The 20,064-nt window shown below is 43.1% G+C and overlaps 1 protein-coding gene across 3 annotated transcripts in view; it reads right to left on the bottom strand.

Annotated features, from left to right (window-relative positions):
• Window positions 1-20,064, bottom strand: part of FNIP2 (folliculin interacting protein 2) — a 1,139,819-nt gene that overhangs the window by 321,384 nt on the left and 798,371 nt on the right. For all 3 annotated transcript variants that reach the window (XM_044062054.1, XM_044062052.1, XM_044062053.1), the window contains one exon: window positions 3,740-5,147. In XM_044062054.1, coding sequence (XP_043917989.1) covers window positions 3,740-5,147 — 1,408 coding nt within the window. The remainder of the gene's footprint in view (window positions 1-3,739; window positions 5,148-20,064) is intronic.

The following is a 20,064-nucleotide window of genomic DNA, read 5'->3' as shown; positions in this document are numbered from 1 at the left end:
GCTTTTGGGTCCCTGGGTAATGGTCTCTGGATCCGCAGTGGGATTCTTAAAGAGGAATTTGCGGGAGTCAGGTAGTAGTACCGGTCAGGTTTCCTGGGAGCTGGAGGCAGGTATCATGGGTAAGGCTGGATTCCAAAAAGACACCTACAATTTCCAGAACAGGAGGGATAGCTAGAGGCCTGTGCTGAGGCAAGTTTAAAAATTCCCTGTGTCTCTTTTTGGACAGAGTAATCCTGGCTCTCCCAGCAGAAATGCTCTCTAAGGATATGCAGGGTTCCACCAAAAGAAAAATCTTCTGGAGGGGAAGATGAAAGAATGGAATTCTCTGCATCAGAATCCTCATAGGTAGATAAGGGTATGTCCTGGTAATCAGAAGGATCAGAGTTATCAGACTCCTGATCTAAAGAATCAGAAGGAAAATCAGTTTTTGTTTTTTTTGAGGGGGAAGACTGACTTCACCTAATTAAGGTAATGAGGTCTTCGGTCATTCTAATTATTTGTTTTTGTGGCATGTGGGCCTTAGAATGCACTTTGGTCATCAGTTTCCTAGGTGTAGTGCGATCTCTAGGCCTAAGAAATTCGGTATTTTTGGTTTGCAACAAAGTCGTCTGATTAATATGAAAATCGGAAGGCCTGAAGACACCCTCAGAAGCCGGTGCCTGCACAGCAGCCCCGGAACCATCCAAGGTAGAGACATCCACAGGTTCCATAGTTGAAGAAGCATCTCGCGGCATACTCGACTGCGAATGGGTCTCAGTAGAGGCCTGCATATCTGTAGCAGCGGGTATTAGGGGCTGCGAAAGCGCCTGAGTACCGGCGGACTGGCGACTAGCTTAGCGGTAGCACTGTCAACAGTTTTGGACCTATGCGGTCTGTCATTGTCTTTATCCTTATGTTTTTTCAGAAGATCGGTAGTCAGATGGCTTATCGAAGCCATTTCAGAATACAGAGATCGAGAGTGAAAGAATTTAATGACAAAAATAGCCTTAATAGTTTGGGCGTTGAACAAGGCACAAAACCAACAGCGAGGGATGTCGTGGTCTGGGCCTAGACAGGTGACGCAGTAAGAATGAAAATCTCTGTGAGGTATTTGCTTTTCACAGGCAAGACAATTATTAATTTTTTTTGACATCGATTAGAGCAAGAAAAAAGGATCCCCAAGGAGGTACTTATCTTTTAGAAGACTTAAGGTCTGAAATTCGAAAAACGAAAATTTAAGGAGGCGGCTGACCGGCACTTGTGAACTGCTTCTGCTTCGGGCACCGCACGGCAAGAAAGACTGATGTAATGGTGTCGGCTGCATGTTTTATACCCCTGACGACCTGATGTCATGGAAGAAGCGACAGCATCGATGCAGAAATCCCAAGACTCTGGTATTCAGGCCGACTGAGGGCTACCTGCAGGCAGATAACCCAAATGTGATAACTGCAACAGTGAAACACGAAGAACATCTGTATAGCTCATCAGATGAACAAAGCACAGCTACCGGTTGTCAAAACTTTTTCAGATATTAGAATATCATTTGGTCTTGATAAATGTGCAAAGGCAACTTTTAAAGCAGGAAAACTGCAGCACAGGAAAACATCAGTTTGGGACAAGAATGTGATATAAAAGAACTTGAGCAAGAGGGCGTGTATAAATACTTGGGAACTGACGAAGGATCAGCGATAAAACATGAACAAATGCGAATGAAACTCAGTAAGGAATACTTTAGAAGACTTAAATTAATCCTGAGAATAGCACTGACATATAGGAACAAGATCCAAGCTATAAATCAATTTGCTCTTCCTGTTCTAATGTACAATTTTGGAGAGACCGACTGGCCCCAAAAAGTGCTGGATAGATTAGATATTAAAACAATAAGGATTCTTCATGCTCACCAAATGATTTATAACAATCAGTGTATACCAAGATTATATATTCCCCGTTCTGAAGGAGGGATGGGCCTCCTTGAAATTTATTACATGTATAGATCTGCAATTGTGGGACTCCAACACATCTGACTTCACAAGATCCAAATGTAGTGAAAGTTTTGAAACATGAGGAGAATAAATCTAAGATGACTTCTCTGTTTAATTTAGCAGAAGCATATCGACGTCAAGCAGGAATGGAACTCAAACCAGCACTAGATAAAAAAAACAGGCAGAAACTGAATGTGCCAAAAAACAAAAGAAAGAATGTAAGGTGAAGGACCAGATGAGAAGGCAAGAAATGTGGAAAAGACAAACATAGTTGCAAGTATAGAAAACTTCTGGAAGAGCCTCATGTTGATCAGGAACAAATGCAGGAATGACTAAGGAGAGGTGAATTCAAACCAAGAAATGAAAGGTAAATAATGGCAGCCCAAGACCGTGAACACGTGGGAGAAACAGACAAATGCAGGTTATGTAAAACTGAATTGGAAGCAGTCGCACACCTTGTTGCTGGTTGCGACACACTAATGGCAAAAGGACTGCATACAAAGGCATAATAATGTGGCGAGACTGTTGCATTGGGGATTGTGCAGACATTATGGTATCAAAGTGGCTGATAAACACTGGAAACATGAACCACAAAGCATCACAGAAATTAAGTTTATATCACATGGTATCACTCATTACCATCAGTTCAAAAGACAGATGCTAGAAAACTGGATATAGTGGTCCAAGTAAAGAAGACAAAAGTAGCATTGATCACTGAAATTGCTACACACAGTGACTACACAGTGTCTTGCATACAGAGAGAGACAAAGTCATAAAATATCAGGATCTGCAGACAGAAATGAGAGCAATGTGGAAGAAAGATACCCAGACAGTTCCAACAGTAGTAGGAGCAACAGGTCTTATAGAAAAGAATTTACTCATATTTAGATATATTACCAATACATGCAACTCCATACGAACTGCAGGAGGAGTCATTACTGGGCACATTGAAGGTGCTGCGAAGATTACTACTGACTGACATCAAAGACTGAAACAATACTAACTTCATGAACTTTAATCATACTTTGACTTAGGAATGGGGTCCATTCCAATCATGGTATTAGAAACCCAAAAGACTTGGAGAAATTAAAAAAAAAAAAAACAGCAAGTCTTTTGAAATCTGACCGTAGATGAGCTACCAAGAAAAGATTTAGGTTGCTTACTAATTGATTGATATTTTGACCCTGTACACAAAACAAAGTAAGGAAAAAATGTAAAGGATCACTGAAATTTGCATTTGACAAAGTGCTGGCTTACTAAGCCTAGACATGAGCTAGTGTGAAAAGGATTCCATTCAATGGTTACAGCTGAATGACCGATTTATGTAGTTTGTTAACCTACTCTGGTACTTGAACCTTTTCTGCCATCATCTGAGCCAAATGATAAACACAAATCAATTACATTAGGAAAGTACAATAATTAGAAATGCAACACAAACTTAGTTAATGAAACTACGTACTGTGCATACACAAAATGCATGGAAAAGGTATACTAAATATACAAATGTCACAATGTAAGGGAAAACCATAAAAAACAAATGTGTCTTTTTTTTTTTTTTTTTTACAAGGATAGTTTGGAAAATGGACATAATTTACAAAGAGTTGAGGGTAGGTTTTATAAATATTTTATATGCAAAAAAGTGCAGCTTACTATGAAGCAGCAAAATGTTGGGCAAAACATTTCTGAGTAGCCCAAAAGCAAGCAAAACATTTTTTTTTTACAAAGTTAAGCAGAATACATATCAACTGCACAATATTTTAATTTTCTACCAGTCTTACCTTGGCAGTGGTAGGGGAATCTGTTCACTATTGGCTTCTTGTTGACTTGTGTCATGCGGAGTGGGTTCTTGCGTCCCGTTTTCATCATCACTATCTCCAAGTGCACTGTCTGAGCTCACATTCCTAGGAATGATTTTTTTACTGGGAAAGGCAACTTTTTTCTCAGTGCCACTATGGGGAGCATGTTTGATGGATCCCATAATGTCCTTCTCTTTACAGAAATCAGCAGTCCTCAATGATGAATTTTTATCCTGATGTTTCGAGTGCAAAGTTCTATCTGCTTTAGGTAATGGTTTGATTTGGTAATTTTCAGTTTCATTTAAGGCTTTAAACTGCTCGCATGGATTACTAGACAATCCACTCTGCAATAATGTTTCATCACCAGTGCTATCAATGAAATACTCATCAAATATACTAGCACCTGCTTCACAGGACGGGATTCTTGAGTAGCAAATAGTTTTTTTTCTCTGAGATGTAGAGCAGACCCCTGAGGCCTCATACTGGTCCTGTGTGAAGTTACCCCTTTTGATCAAAGAAGCACTCATGCTAGTTTTTTGACAACTGCTGATTCTGGAACCATGTTGTGACTGGAATTCATGCATTTTTGCATCAATGTCTCTCCTGCGACTTTCAAAGTCAGAGTCTGGTGACAGCGAACTCCCAATTTGGAATTTGACCCTCTGAACAAAAGGGCTTCTATGTGAAGATCTTTTTGGACATGGAAGCGCTGGCGAAGCTCTATCTAGAGATCCTGATTTTACTGCTAAATGCTGGGACATTCTTGTGACAGACTCCCCGCAAAGTTCTGTCTCAGAAAAACGGTTCTCAGACCTTGGAAATCCATCTATGTTAAACGGTCCTGCTTTTGAAACATTCATCACAATTTCTCGTTTAACAAACTGCTGTGGTGAGTTTTGCTCTCTACACAATTTGATATCACCAGAAACCACTTCCATGGGATCAGACTGAGGGTTATCTAAACATAATGAGGTTGGTATACATAACTCACAATTTTCTTTAATACTGGTTTCATGTGTAGTTCTCACTTTAACACCCGCTGGATTATCTTTAGGAGAGGCAGACTCTGGAACACTGCACAGCCTGGTATCACTCCTGGGCTGATGAAGTATGGGCGGTACAAGAGCTGGCTCATTCCGCACTGTAACAACTACATATTCAGATTCTTCCACCTCTCCTTTCTCCAGCGCCGTGGTGATATCACTGCCAGCCAGAACCTGCTCTCCTTCATCTGTTCTTACTCCCCATGTCAGCAAGTTCTCCTGCAGGTTAGAACACCGAATAAAGTAGGTAAGTATAAACAATATACGCTGTACTAACTCCTTTCTCCGCCCTACTACAACTGTCCGTGCAAGTCTAACAGGGGAGCCAATTGCACCATAAAGATCACCTGTTGAGAGAAAAAGAAAATACTGCATCAATTTTCCAACTTGCTGCTTCTGTACCCAGCCGAAGAATTCAAGCAATGAACTTAAAACAAAACTTCTCAGAATGTTCATCAAGACTGCATCTCTCTACTACTTTACCTTTATAACTTTTCAGTTCCATACCTGCTTCACACTGGAAAACCTTGGTTTGCCATATTCTCAATTCTCTTTTCTAGTCCTTATAATTCCATAAAAAATCATACTGCTCCTTGGTATTATGCCAAACTGTACTGCTCCCAGCCTAAAACTGATTACTAGAACTGACAGCTGCTTTGCAAAAGGGAAAACCAAACACTTTGAAAATTAGAAATATTGCCAAAAAATAAATTCCAAAAGTTTGTTTCACCTGTCAAGTGCTTTTTATGGGGAGGGGGTGAGGGAGCTGCAATCTACTCCAGAAGTTGGGGGGGAGGGGGCTTGACACAATGATTCTCAGACTGCTATATCTGGGAGAAAGATGAACAGTAACACATACCAGTTTAGCAATTAGCATATATTCCCCCAATCACACAAACTTTCACTGTTCCAAGGACTACTTAATAGCTTGTGACTTTCATCAGGTACCCAGAACAGACTGCTGCATTGTGCAATGTTGCTTCAGTGGGTTGCTTTTTATGCATCCTTTTTCATCTAGCACTCAGCTAGTTCACTTTTGAAAACTGGCACATTTTTCCTATAGTTTTAGTCAATCATCAAACTATTAACTAAAACAGCCAAATATATTTGAAAATGAAATGAAACCACATACTGCAAAGAACTTTATATTAGAGTAGTCAAATGATGACTGTACAGGTAACATTTGCAAGATGTCCCATCCCACACTCATAATACACTGCCTGTGCTACTTTCATAAACAATGCAGTTAGTGCCTGGTTTAGGAAAGTAAGTGGAAATATCACTTTGTGACACATTTCTCATGATTAGTTATTTACAATTTTAGCCGAAAGCACTTGCATAAAAACTCCACACTGAAATTGGGTTTATAACAGCTCTATCATATACAGCCGTCTTCTAGAAAAGCACATTCTTATCAGCCAGCTTCCCCGCTAAAGAGAGTGTGGTCATAAAACAGCTACAAAACAGCAGCACTATGGAAACATTTTCAATCTGGTGATGCCGTTTCATATGGAAAATTAATCACCCTTCTATGAAACTTCAGTAGGGAATCATCACTAACAGTTTCTATTCCTTGGGTAAATGACAGCCTTCTAGGTAATGTGTCTCATTCCAGCAAATGGTGTCTACAGGTTGAGGGGAACATTAAATCCGTCATATGGACGGCTGTCTCGTTCTTTAGTCACCTTTCAGATGTCAGCAGCTGCATAACCTGAAAGTGATGCTTTTGTAGCTCGATTTCAAAGAAAATAAAAACAGTAAGACCTAATTCTCTCTCAAAAAAACATCCCCTTATTTGCTGGAGTTGCTAGATACAGATCAGGAAAAAAAAAAAAGTTTGCTTTGTCAAAAGAAAATACGTCCTCTGTATTTTTTTTCCACTAGGCTGACCATCAGTCCAGTTACTGGCTAGTCTTTCTTGATCTGAGCGCTCTGGACTTAGTTTCTTTATGCTCTCCTCAGGCTTATTCAGATGTGTGTCTCAAAGTCTGGTGTACTTTTAGTTTTACAAAGGACATCTCTGTGAAGGCTTTACCCGAGCCATCAACTAATTAAATATCTTGCAAAATTGTAGAATAAAAAAGAATATACTCCAAAATTAATGCAGGTGCTGGCAGCAGAGATTATGCATGCATCACTCTAGAAATTCCTCATGAACAATCTTGAAAAGGGGCCAGAATTATCAAGAAAGACATGTAGCCAATTACTTTCAAAATGGTCTTTGCAGCCACAGAAAGACATGTCACAGTCTGGGGAAAAGTCTGATTATTGCTTCCCGTTTTCTCTAGCCGAGATGCTTTGCAATCCATTGTGTCCAGTACAGCCCTCCAAAAACATTTGTCTTGTGAGTGGGGAACAGACTGAAGTTCTGTAGGTTAAAAGATTCCCCAATCTAGTGAAGCACTGAATAGTGCACTTTACTGCATTGTTTCATCTGCAACTAATATATGGCCTAGTTCAGGAAGTCATCAAATACAGACAAATGTAAATACCTTGTAGTCTTGAGATAAGAATGGAGCTAAGCATTTTTGCAAATGCTCCTAGGAGCAGTGTGCAACCCAAAGAGGAAGGAGGTGAACTGAAAATTTTCTGATTTGTCAGAAACTGAAGGAACATTGTCTTTTTGTGAATCAGAAGATCAAGGTAAGCTACCTTCATGTCTTCTTTGACTACAACATTTCACAGTAGAAAGCAAAGACCACACAGACAGCATTTATAATTTTATGGCCACCAGTAACTTCCCTGATTTTGGAAAAATCCAAAATCAGTCTCCAAGAAACATCTTTTCCTAGAACAGAATATTCTGGAGAAGAAGTGATAACTTCATTCCCTGACAAGAACTTCACGCATGCTATGCTGATGCAAATATGCATCTTAGAACTAGTTCTGTCAGGGACAACTAGCCTAGAGGGGATAAGAGACACCATTAAAGGAGTTCCCAAAACTTTCAAGCTTCTTCTCCCACTGATCTATGGTCATCTGAAACAGCTGTCTTTTGAAAAGGAAAGTCTTCCTCTTAATTGGGGGAGGGGAGTGTATTCAAAGTATAGTTGCTTTAAGAAGATTCACCGCTGCAGTCTTCACTTTTGGTATTTGTCTGCAGATCGCTCGACTGGCTGTCCCAAAACCCAGAACTCAACTTATAACTTCCATTATGCAAAGTCATCAGTGGTATAACAGGTAGGTTAGCAGATGCATCTTCAGATCTTTCTTGCACTGGCTCAAGTAAAGTAGAACAGAACAGCCCAAAGCCTAAGCAGATCAGATAACAGCCTTCACTGATCCATACAAATCTCTGTGACCTACAATTTCCTTATTTCATGGAAAAGAGGGAGGAGGGCTGGACAGACAGGTAAGAGGGAATGCGAAGATAACAGGACTAGGGGGCCACCACTCTCACAGATGTAAGTAATATAGGAGTAGTGAGAGGAAAGAAGGTGTGGTGGGAGAGTAGTGAATAGACTCTAAATGTATACACCTACGGTTAAGTTCCTAACAGAACTGCACTATGTTCATCATTGTATTCATCACTGTAGTCCTCACTTTGAGGAAAACTTCCAAAGCATTAAGAAATAGGGTAGTTGGAGAAACATCATCAGGAAATAAGCCCTTCCATAACAATGCAGAAAAATCCTGCCCTGGCCCTAGAAGCTTCCCCCTAGATAGACAGTAGTACCTACCAAACGTGTGAGCAATAGTCCAGGTTGCTGTGTCTAGAATAATCTGCATGCTGACCCCCTCTAAAGGCTGTGGTGACTGCAGTGACTTGAGTGGGCTCCGATATGCATTGCAACCTTTTGAAGGTTTGATTGGGATAAGCTCTTTCTTCCTATTATACTCCTTCAGATCCAGTTCTTACATCAGATATATAAAAGGAATGATCTGAAGTCAGTCTTTTTTCAATGAAGAAGATTTGAAACTGTATTTATTTTGTTTTTATAAATTAAATGATTTAGTTGAAGGGACTGCACTAAATAACTGGACTCTTGACAATCCAGTGTTGGAATTTCAGTTTGCCCCTGTATATGGCCAGGTTGGATTGGAGATACTGGGGTCCCCACCTGTGGGTGACCTTTGACTGTATGAACAGTAACCGGGAGACTTTTCCCCAGATACCTAGGTAACATTTTTTTGTGCTTGGTTTCCCAGTTGGCATAATGGTTAAGGTTTTCACTTTCCATGCCAAAAGGTACAAGATTCAATCATGACCTTTGGTCAATGCCTGTATGGTGTCTGCATGTTCTCCCAGTCTCTTTATAGGGTTACTCCCACCTCCCCAAATCATGCCATGTGTTTCCACCTCAAACTCACCCGCGAAAGGAGGTTTGGGAAGCAGTACATACTTTAGATGGTGCCTAATGGGGGAAGAGTTGCAAAGACCAATCCCTTTGGGTATTAACTGCAGTATCCTCTAGACCAGAGATCACAGACTGTACGCTATGTCAGGGCTAGCCACACAATGGTGTAAAAATTAGGCAATCTGACCAAATCACCTACAGCCAATGTTGACAAAAATGGGCATGGGTATTTATATATGATGAGATGGGCTGAGGACTCTGCCTACTCTGACCTATGCCAGAGACCCCATGCAAACAATGAGAGGAATCTATGTGCCCCTACTGGACAGTGTGTGCTTGCCATAAAGTCAAGCAGCCCTGGGACAATAAGCTACTGGATTGTCTGGTATCCAGTTGCTCAGCCTGGGTTACCTGGGATAGCTCTGCTGAGCAAAACTGCCAAACATGAGCTAAAAATTGATAGACTCAATGTAGTTCACCGACAGGATGCAGCTTGAAAGTGGATGACATGACGGTATGGAGGAGGATGGATATCCTCTGTATCCAGGAGCCAAAAAATGTATTAGCAGTGCAGCAAAGCCACTTGGCTTGGGTTCCGGAGTCTACTACACACGAGGAAGACAGACCACAAATAGTGTGGGAATTGTGGTGAGGGACAGGCTTCAGAATTAGTGACAGACTCATGGCAATCAGACTCAAGTGTAAGGATAGGTCAGTATTCATAATTTCAGCCTATGCCCACAAGAGGGTTGTGACAGTTAGGAAAAGGAAGCATTCAGGCAAAAGTTGCAGGACCTACTAGATAAAACAGGGCAACATGAATTGGTGATAACGGGGAACCGGAATGCATATGTTAGGAAAAACAAGAGGATATCAGGACTGTCTGGGTCCAAATTGGTGGGGCAAGAAAAAAGTACAGTTGTTTACACTTACCATAAATGTAGATGTTCAAGTGTATTCACTGTTGCAGTCATTACACTTGGGTTATCCTGCTGGCAGGCTACCCTCAGTCGGCCTGAATTCCAAAGTCTTGGTCCGGCGTCGGTTGCTGTCGCCTCTTCCCTGACTTCAGTGCGCCAGGGGTATAAAAGATGCAGCCAGCACCATTTTCTTCAGTGTTTCTTGCCCCAGATGTCAGGTGCCCCCAAAAAGGAAGGCTAAAAATATGCCAATCAAACATGCATGCACCAAAATATATAATACCTTCATCTACAAGAAAATACACCACATAGGTTGTATAGATTAGAGAAGTGCAGACAAGTTCCAGCAAAAATGAAAAGGGGGATGGTGGGTGGGTAACCTGGACTGCAACAGTGAGCACACTCAAACATCTACATTTATGGTAAGTGTACACAATTGTACTAATGTTCTTCGTGTTTCACTGTTGCAGTCATTACACTTGGGTTGAATCCCAAAACTATGGTTGGGAGGCTGGAGCTAAATAGCATTAGAAGTGGCTATGAGGCCCTGCAGAACTGCATTGGCAAAGCCTGCCCTGGATTTAGAGTAGTGTGGTAAATGATAGTGCTTTGTAAAGGTGTGCACTGAACTCCAGGTAGCAGCCTCTAAAATGTTTTTGGTTGGTACTCCCCTGAGGAAGGCTGCTGAAGTGGCTGCTGCTCTGGTAGAATGTGGCCTAATGTCCTTAGGCACTGGCTTGCCATGTTGTGAATAGCAGAAATGAATGCAGTGGCCTATCCACTTTGAAATGGTCTGCTTTGAGATAGCCTTTCCTTGTGATCCTGCACCATATGCCACTAGTAGTTGCTCAGTCTTTCTGAAAGCTTTGGTTCTGTTCAAGTAGAAGCGTAGCTGTCTGTGTATGTCCAAAGAATGCAGAATTCTCTCCCCCTTATTCTGTGGATTTGGATAAAAAGTAGGCAGATGAATAGTTTGGTTAAGGGCCACACTGGACACTACCTTAGGCATAAATGGCGGGTTTGTCCTCAGAGAAACCCTGTCCAGATAAAAAATTATAAAAGGTTCCACAGCCATGAGTGCCTGTAGCTCTGACACTCGTCTTGCAAAGGTTATTGCTAGGAGCAGAGCTGTTTTCCAAGATAAAAACTTTATATCAGCTGTAGCGGCTGGCTCAAAAGGAGGCAGAGTGAGTTTTTCCAAAACATAATTGAGGTCCCATGCAGGTATTGGTAATCTCCTTGGAGGCCGTAAGTTTTTGGCTCCTCTGAGGTATTGCCTTAACAAAGGATGTAAAAAGACTGGTGGCTCTGTATTGTAATGAGCCGAAATGGCAGAGGCATGAATTTTAATTGATGAAAAAGATAGGCCTTTGTCCAGCATCTCAGTTAGGTATTGCAAAATCTGAGGAATATTTGGTACTGCTGTGTCTATTCCTTGTGCCTGGTTCCAGACACAGAATCTCTTCCATTTTCCAGCATAAGATTTTCTAGTACTAGGCCTTCTGGCCTCCAAAATGACATCCATAACCGCTTTAGTGAGAGGTGTGTTTTGTATGACTACATTATCCACCATGCTGCCAGATTTAAGGTCTTGAGTTGGCTGTGCAGGATCTAATTGTTTTGTTAGGACAGTAGGTGAGGTATTTGAGGCAAGGTCCAGGCTGGGCATTGAGACAAGTTCCTTAGGATTGGATACCAGTACTGGCGGGGCCAGTCTGGGGCAATCAGTATCATTTTTGGCTTTTCTTTTCTGACTTTTAGGAGTACCTTGGGGAGGAGAGGCAGTGGAGGAAAGGCATACACCGTTAAGTTTTTCCAGCTGAAAGATAGGGCATCCACTTTCCATGCTTGTCTGTGATAAGTCATTGTGCAGAATCTCTTTAGTTGGCAGTTCTGTGGAGAGGCAAATAGGTCTATGTCCGGGCATCCCCATTTCCTTATCATGTTGAAGACTTGTGGATCCAATTTCCACTCGTGGGGATCCATGAGGTTTCTGCTTAGATCGTCTGCCAGAGTATTTATCTTTCCTGGCAGGAATTGTGCCTGCAGATGTACTTGGTAAGTCCATGCTGTGTCCCACAAAAACATGGTTGGTCTGCAGAGGGGGTAAGAATGAGTGCCTCCCTGCTTGTTTATATACCACATGACCGTGGTATTGTCTATCTTCATCAGTAGTTGTCCCGGATGAAGTAGGTCTTTGAGGGCTGTCAGGGCATTCTGAACAGCTAGCATCTCTTTTTGATTGATATGTAGATGTCTTTGGTTAGCGGACCATGTGCCTTGAATACATCTTCCTGCCATGTGTGCCCCCAGGCATAATCTGATGCATCCGTTGTCAATGTCTGCCTGGCTGGGGGGGTAAGGTGAATGGCTGTCCCTTGTTCTGGTGACAGGCCTTCGCCCACCATTGAAACTCCTGTTGCAGGCAGGGAATGAGAGTAATTATTGCTTCCAAGCTGTGGCAATGCTGAGTCCAAATACTTTTTAGGTACCATTGAAGTTTCCTCATATGCAGTCTTGCATATGGAATTAGTAGAATGCAGGATGCCATGAAGCCCAAAGCCTGCAGAATTTTTCTTGCAGATAACTGGGTCTTTGTTGCCAACAATTTGAAACAGGTAGTCAGTTGCCTTTGTTTGTCTGGCGTGAGATAACCCATCTGGGCAGTTGTATTTAAGCTTGCACCCAGGAATATTATCTCTTGAGAAGGTACTAGTTTTGATTTCTGTTCGTTGACTGTGTACCCTAGGCATGGTAGTAATCTTTTTACAAACGCCAGATGCTGTAGTAGAATGTCCTTGTTCTCTGCTTGTATGAGGCAGTCGTCCAAGTAAGGATATATTTGTATTCCTCTTTGTCTGCAGAATGCAATTACTGGTGCCAGGCACTTTGTGAAGACCCTGGGCGCAGTAGATAAACCAAAGGGCAGTGCAGAGAATTGGTAGTGCATTGAGCCAGCTTTGAATCTGAGGTATCTTCTGCATGTTTGTCTGATTGGGACATGCAGGTATGCCTCTTTTAGGTCTAAAGTCACAAGCCAAGCCTTCTTGCCCAGCATGGGCAGAAGCTGCTGTAAGGTCAACATTTTGAATTTTGGTATATCCAGATATGTGTTTAGCGTAGATAGGTCCAGTATTGGTCTCCAGGCTTTGTCCTTTCTGGGTACCAAGTACAGTCAAATAAAATCCTTGTCCCTGCTCTTGTTCTGGTACTTGGGATGAGACTTGTTTTTGTGCCTCTGCCCATTGTTTTTTTTGGTAGGTCTGGACAACCGTTTGCCCTTGGCAGGGTATGAAAGTGAAACTTGTAGCCCCGTGACACTATATCTAAGACCCATTTGTCCAGGGTTATTATGTGCCAATTTTGAGAAAAAAAGTGCTAGTTTTCCCCCTAAAGGTGCTGCCAGAAGATAAGTGCTTGGCGCAGGCAGGGGGAAGTCATTGGGACTGTTTCCTGTAAGGCTGTGATTTGTCTTCTCCACTTTTGGAGGTAGAAGCACCCCATTGTTTAGACATGTATGAACCTTGGGGCTGGGATCTGCCTCTTGGGCGTCTGTATCTGCCCCTTTGTGGCCTGACACTGGAAAGGACCAATTCTTTGTAGGCCAGTGCCTGATAAATCTTGGAGGTTGTACCTGTAAGAAATCCTTGACTGTTTGCATAGATTTAGCTTTGTCCTCCATTTTCTTTAACACCTTTTCTGCTTTAACATCAAACAATGTATCATGTTGTAATGGAGCATCCAGTAATTTTGCTTTAAAATGATCTGGTAAATTTTGTTCCTTTAACCAAGCATGCCTCCTAATGACAGAACCTGTGACAACGGCCCTGCAGGAGGACTCCAAAGAATCAAAACCACATTGCAAAGTATGCTTTCCAACTTGCTCAGCTGCATGCAATAAATCCTGCATTGCTTTGTTTTCTGCACCCTCACAATTTATCAACATTTTCTGTTTAAGCAGTGACATAATATATTGCTGATATCTGAGCGTATGAAACTGACAATTTAAAGCCCTTATAGCCAAGGTAGCAGAGGTGTAAATCTTTTTTCCCCATCTGTCTAATGCCTTGGAATCCCTGTCGGAGGGGGTGGGGTTCTTTGCAGTGGATGCCTTGACCCCTTTGGGACCCTGAGAAATAGTTTCTGGGTCAGCAGCAGGGTTTTTGAAAAGGAATTTGTGGGAGTCAGGTACCCTGTAATACCTGTCCAGCTTAACAGGAGCTGGAGATAAGGAGTCAGACTGGACTCTGAAAATACATCATCTACAATGTCTAACACAGGTGGAATAGCTAGGGGCCTGTGTTGTGGGAGTAAAAGGAAATCCCTGAGCCTTTTCTTAGATTCAGAATAATCTTGGTTCTCCCAGTGGAAATGTTCCCTCATGGTATGAAAGGTTTCCCCAAAAGAGTAACCCTCAGGAGGAGAGGCTGAAGGGATAGATTTCTCAGCATCAGAATCCTCATACGCAGGAAGAGAGTATTCCTGATCAGAAGAGGAATCTGAAGAAATGGAAACCTGATCTGAAGATTCATATTCTGTCTCTTGCCTAGGCCTCTTATCAGAGGGGGATGGGAACCCCTGATCAAAGTAATTAAGTCTTCGGCCATTTTGAGCATCTGTTTTTTGGGCATGGAGGCCTGGCCATGAGGCTGTTGTACTTGTTTCTTTGTCTGTAAAGATGCTTTAGTCTTGCCTTTGGAGCTGGAGTCGCTTTAATGTACAATTGAGTAGGTCTGAAAACACCCTCAGAAGCTGATGCCTGCTCAGCGGCTCCGGACCCATCTGAGGGAATAGTTTCCGAAGGTCCAATACCTTGAGTTTCCAGTGGCCTAGGCGACTCCACGTGCGAGTCTATAGCGGCCTGCGGTTCCAAAGTAGCGGGTGTCAGGGGCTGTGAAAGCACTTCACTGAGAGCCGGCAAACCTGCAAATGGCTTAGAAGAAGCCTAGTCATCGGTTTTACACCTCGGATGCCTGTCCTTTTCTTTGCGTTTCTTGTGAACTACGGTAGTCTGTTGACTATCCGTCGGCATTGTGTAATTAAATCTTCTGCCAAAATAGTGAAAAGCAAAATCGTACTGGCGCTTTATAGTGCGCTGGTTAAATCTAGCACAAAACCGACAACAAGCAATGTCGTGGTCAGGGCCTAGGCAAGGAATACAGTAAGAATGAAAATCCTTATGGGGTATTTGCTTCCCACAAGAAATACAATTATTAACTTTTTCTGACATCGGTCTGGAGCAAGAAAAAAGTTTTCCCCAACGGCTACTTAGCTTTTAATGAAAACTTCGGATCTGAAATTCGAATAAGAAAATCTCAGGAGTCGGCCGACCGGCACTTGCAAACTGCTTCTGCTTCGGGCACCACGCGGCAAGAAAGACTGAAGAAAATGGCATCGGCTGCATCTTTTATACCCCTGGCACACTGACATCAGGGAATAGGCAACAGCAACCGACGCCGGACCAAGACTTTGGAATTCAGGCCGCCTGAGGGTAGCCTGCCAGCAGGATAACCCTAGTGTAATGACTGCAACAGTGAAACACGAAGAACATCAAAGAACTCATTCTAGACTACTGTTTGGCAAATGGCTTGATGGTGACCAACACATTATTCAGCAAGAGACAGTCACAAAATCAGATACAAGAGTGGCCAACATGCATTTCGGGTAGACTTTCTCCTAGTAACGAAAGGGCACAGGGGGTAAGAAAAGAATCAGTGATTACAGAATCACCCCCAGTGAAACAGTCAGCTCAGAATAAATCACTGGTTGCCACAATCAGATGCAAGAGTAGTCAGAGATGGTTCTAAGGTCAGAGACTATACTGAAGACCTGGAAGCTGACTGGAGAGAAAGCACAAGAGTTCAAGGAAATGGTCAGGAGTCTAGCACCTCTGGAAAAAGAGGAAATAGGTAGAGTTGAAGAATGTCAGCACCTCGAAAAAAAACAGCATGTGTGAGGACTACAGAATAGATATGCAGCAGAGCCAGATATGGAAACAAGGTACATAAAGAAAGCTGATGGTGGAATGCAGAAGTCCAGGAAGTCATCAAAAGAAAGAAGGACTGCAGGAAAAAGTGGAAATTAGGAAAGATGGACTTGGCTAAGAAGGAATATTGGTTGGTTAACAAAAAGGCCAAAACAGCAATTGCAATAGCAAAGAACAAGGCAATCAGTAGATGGCACAAAAACTATCAGGTTCCAACACAAAGATAAAGGCAGTCAGACACCCTTCTAAAGGATGTCAACAACCACCTGCCTATCAGCCCAAAGGAAATCAAAATCAGATGGAAGGACTACTTTCTGCAGCTTCTGAATGAAGAAAACCTCACAGATGCTCTATTCCTCCAGACATAGTCAGTGATGAATGAAGAGGAGGAGCCCACCCTAGAAGGAACAGCAGTATGGAAAATGATGTCTGCGAAAGCAAAAGGCTCAGATGAGGTCACAATGTTGGGTAAGGTAGGAAAGAAATCTCTCCTGAGGGGATAGAAAGGCACAACACAGATAACTGGAGAATATGCACACCAGTGCCAATGTAGAACAAAAGGGACATTCACAACTGTCATATTGCATGAAAGTTCTGCACAGAGTGACTGATAAATATACAGAGTAGCAGAAAGTAAGATGGGATATGAGCATTTTGGATTTAGATCACAAAAAGTAAGATGGGAGATGAGCATTTTGGATTTGGGTCAAAATGTAGCATAACCAACCCGATGTCTGCAGTCAGACAGGTAGCGGAGAAGACGCTAGAGTTGAGGAGAGACTCCATTAGAGCATTCCTAGACCTGGCAAAAGCATATGACAAGGTCCCAAGAAGGCTGATTTGGGCAGTCCTGCAATGGTTCAGAGTCCCAGAAACATTGGTAGAATTAGTGCAGGCTATGCACAAAGACCCAATAACACAAGTATGAACAGTGTATGGACTCGGAGGGGTACCCAATGGGAGTGGGTGTGCATAAGGGTTCAGCTCTGAGCCCTCTCCTGTTCATGCTGGTGGTGGACTGCATTAGCAAACAGGTAGGAGAGTAGAGATCGACAAAACTGCTGTACGCAGACAACATGGCATTACAGGAAGACTCTAAACAAGCACTTCAGCAAAGGATAAGGGAATGCAATGAAAAACAAAGTACATGGGGTGAAACGGAGTACAGATAAGACCATGACAATGGTAGCAAATGGAAAAAAATCAGAAGAATCTGAGAATGGAGATAGGAGAAATAGTGGAACAGGTTAACAGCTTCATGTATCTGGGGGGAGAGGGGTAGTCGTGGAAAATGGAAGTCTGAATGAGGTCGCCAAAGCAGAACTAGATGGGCTGCAGAAAACTGGCACAGTGCATCACGTTTAGTTTATGAAAGAAGACCGCCAAAGAAGATGAAATGGAGGGCATACAAAACGGTCTTGTAGCCAGTACTAATGCATACTACAGAAACCTAGGAAGTGAAGGCAGAGCAGTTGAGCAGGTGATGGAGATAAAGTGCCTGAGACGAATGGTACAATGCACAATGTGAGGCAGATAAAAAAAATGAGGGCATCGGGTCAGAAGCTTAAGTAGCTCCAACTGCAGACAAGGTCAAAGAGAACGGACTACAGTAGTTTGGGCACATATGCAGAAAAGCAGAAGAGAACAAGGTGAAGATGATTTGAGACAGGCAAGAGGAAACGAGGGCATCCAGCAAAGAGATGGACAGACTATGAGAGAATACCTGCAACAGTTTGGAATGACCATCGAAGACTGTAGAGAGATGGCCATGGTTGGCACGACAACAAGACCCCATGTAGAAAATGGGAAAAAAGGTGTTTGTGATGATGATAATGATGATGATGGCTTTCCAGTCTTCCTCAGGAATCTTCAGCACATCTTCAAAATATTGCTCCTACCTTAGTATAAAATCATCCAAGCTGTCAGCCTTAAAGTGGTCTGGTTGGGGTGCAGGAGGCACCCTTTGTTTTGAGTTAGAAGGAACACATGCTGAAACACTTTCAATTTTTTCTTACCAGGCTATGTAAGACAGAAGTACAGCTGTGTACACTTACCATAAATGTAGATGTTCGAGTGTATTCATTGTTGCAATCATCACACTTGGGTTATACTGCCAGCGGTAGCCCTCAATCGGCCAGAATACTAGAGGCTTAGTATTATGCGTTAGTTGTTGTCGCTCCAGGACGGACGTCAGGTCATCAGTGGTATAAAAGCAGGCAGCAGACAACATTACATCAGTTTTTCTTGCCCCAACTGTCAGGAGCCCCCCCAAATAGGGAGCTAGGTTATGGTGAAAGACCACCAGTAGAAAGTAAATACCAAAAATTCCCTGTAAAGAGAGAGGAAGAGAGAGAGAGAGAGCGAGACAAGGGGGATGGGGGGGTTGGAAACCAGGACTGCAACAGTGAATGCACTAACATCTACATTTATGGTAAGTGTATACACAAATGTACTATATGTTCTTCGTGTTTCACTGTTGCAGTAATCGCAGTTGGTTTGATTTCCAAAGCTGAAGGGTGGAGGCAGTCAATAAGACTGGGGACTGGCTAGGATGCCCTGCAAGACTGCTGTGGCAAAATCTGCCCTGGATTTGGAGAAGATAGGCAGGTGGTAATGCTTTGTGAAGCTATAAACAGAAGTCCATGTTGCGGCCTCCAGGATGTCCCTTCGTGGGGACCCCTCTGAGAAAAGCTGCAGAGGTGGAGGTTGCCCTGGGGGAATGTGTCCTGACCCCCTTTGGGGGCAGTTTCCCATCCTGTTTGTAGCAGAAATGGATACAGTGTGCTATCCACTTGGAGATTGTTTGTTTGGAAATGGCCTTCCCCTCTGCCACTGCTGCGAAGCTGACTAGCAATTGGTCAGTTTTTCTAAAAGATTTAGTCCTATCCAGGCAGAATCTGAGCTGTCTGTGCACATCTAGAAAGTGCAGAATCCTTTCCCCGTTTTGTGGGTTAGAGAAAAAGGTGGGCAAATGAATGGATTGGTTGAGAGCCACACTGGACACCACTTTAGGCATGAAGGATGGATTAGTCCTGAGGGAGACCCTGTCAGCATGGAAAATGATGAAGGGCTCTACAGCCATGAGTGCTTGCAGCTCTGAAACTCTTCCAGCTAAAGTGATGGCCAGAAACAAGGCTGTTTTCCAAGAGAGGTATTTTAACTCTGCTGAAGCTGCAGGCTCAAAGGGGGGTAGGGTGAGCTTTTCCAACACAAGGTTAAGGTCCCAAGCTGGGGTAGGAGCTCTTCTGGGTGGCCTTAAGTTGTTAGCCCCTCTTAGTTTCATGAGAGGGTGTGAAAAAAGAGGTGGCTCTGTGCTGTAATGAGCAGAGATGGCAGAGGCATGAATTTGAATATAAGAGAAGGATAGACCCCTGTGTAGTAGGTCTGCTAGGTAATCCAGGATGAAATGTAGGGAGGGCTGCGCTGTTTTGGCTCCCTTAGCCTGGATCCAGGTGCAAAACCTTTTCCACTTGTGAGCATAGGATTTTTCTAGTGCTGGGGCGTCTGGCCTTACATATAACATCCAGGACTTGCTTAGGCTGGCAGCTGGAGAAGAGGACAGGGAATAAACCGGGCTGCCAGGTTCAGAGTTTGCAATTGAGGATGCATGAATTCTCCATGCTTCTGGGTCAGGAGTATTGGGATCTGAGGTAGGTGCCATGGTGGCAGCGGTGATAGGCTGCGCAGCAGCAGGTACCAGTGCTGGCGTGACCAGTCTGGGCCTTGGTTTTTCCTCCCTTATTTTGAGCAGTACCCTTGAAATGAGTGGGGAATGCATAGATTGAGAGATTTACCCAGTGGAAGGATAGAGCATCCACTTTCCAGGCCTTGCTGTGAGGTTTCCTGTTGCACAATTTGCTGAGCTGATGATTGGAGTGTGAGGCAAAGAGGTCCACCTTTGGGGTTCCCCATTTCTGGGTTACAAGGTTGAAGGTTCTATGGTATAACTGCCACTCATGTGGGTCTAGCAGGTTTCTGCTTAAGTTGTCTGCCAGAGAGTTTAGGGAGCCTGGCAGGAATTGCGCTAGCAGGTGTATTTGCATGGCTGATGCGGTGTGCC

This window comes from Protopterus annectens, chromosome 2.part1 (genome assembly GCF_019279795.1).
Source record: "Protopterus annectens isolate FY-2018-M chromosome 2.part1, PAN1.0, whole genome shotgun sequence".
Classification (NCBI taxonomy): domain Eukaryota; kingdom Metazoa; phylum Chordata; order Ceratodontiformes; family Protopteridae; genus Protopterus; species Protopterus annectens.
Note: the sequence above shows the minus strand (reverse complement) of the source record. Positions and strands in the feature narration are given on the sequence as shown.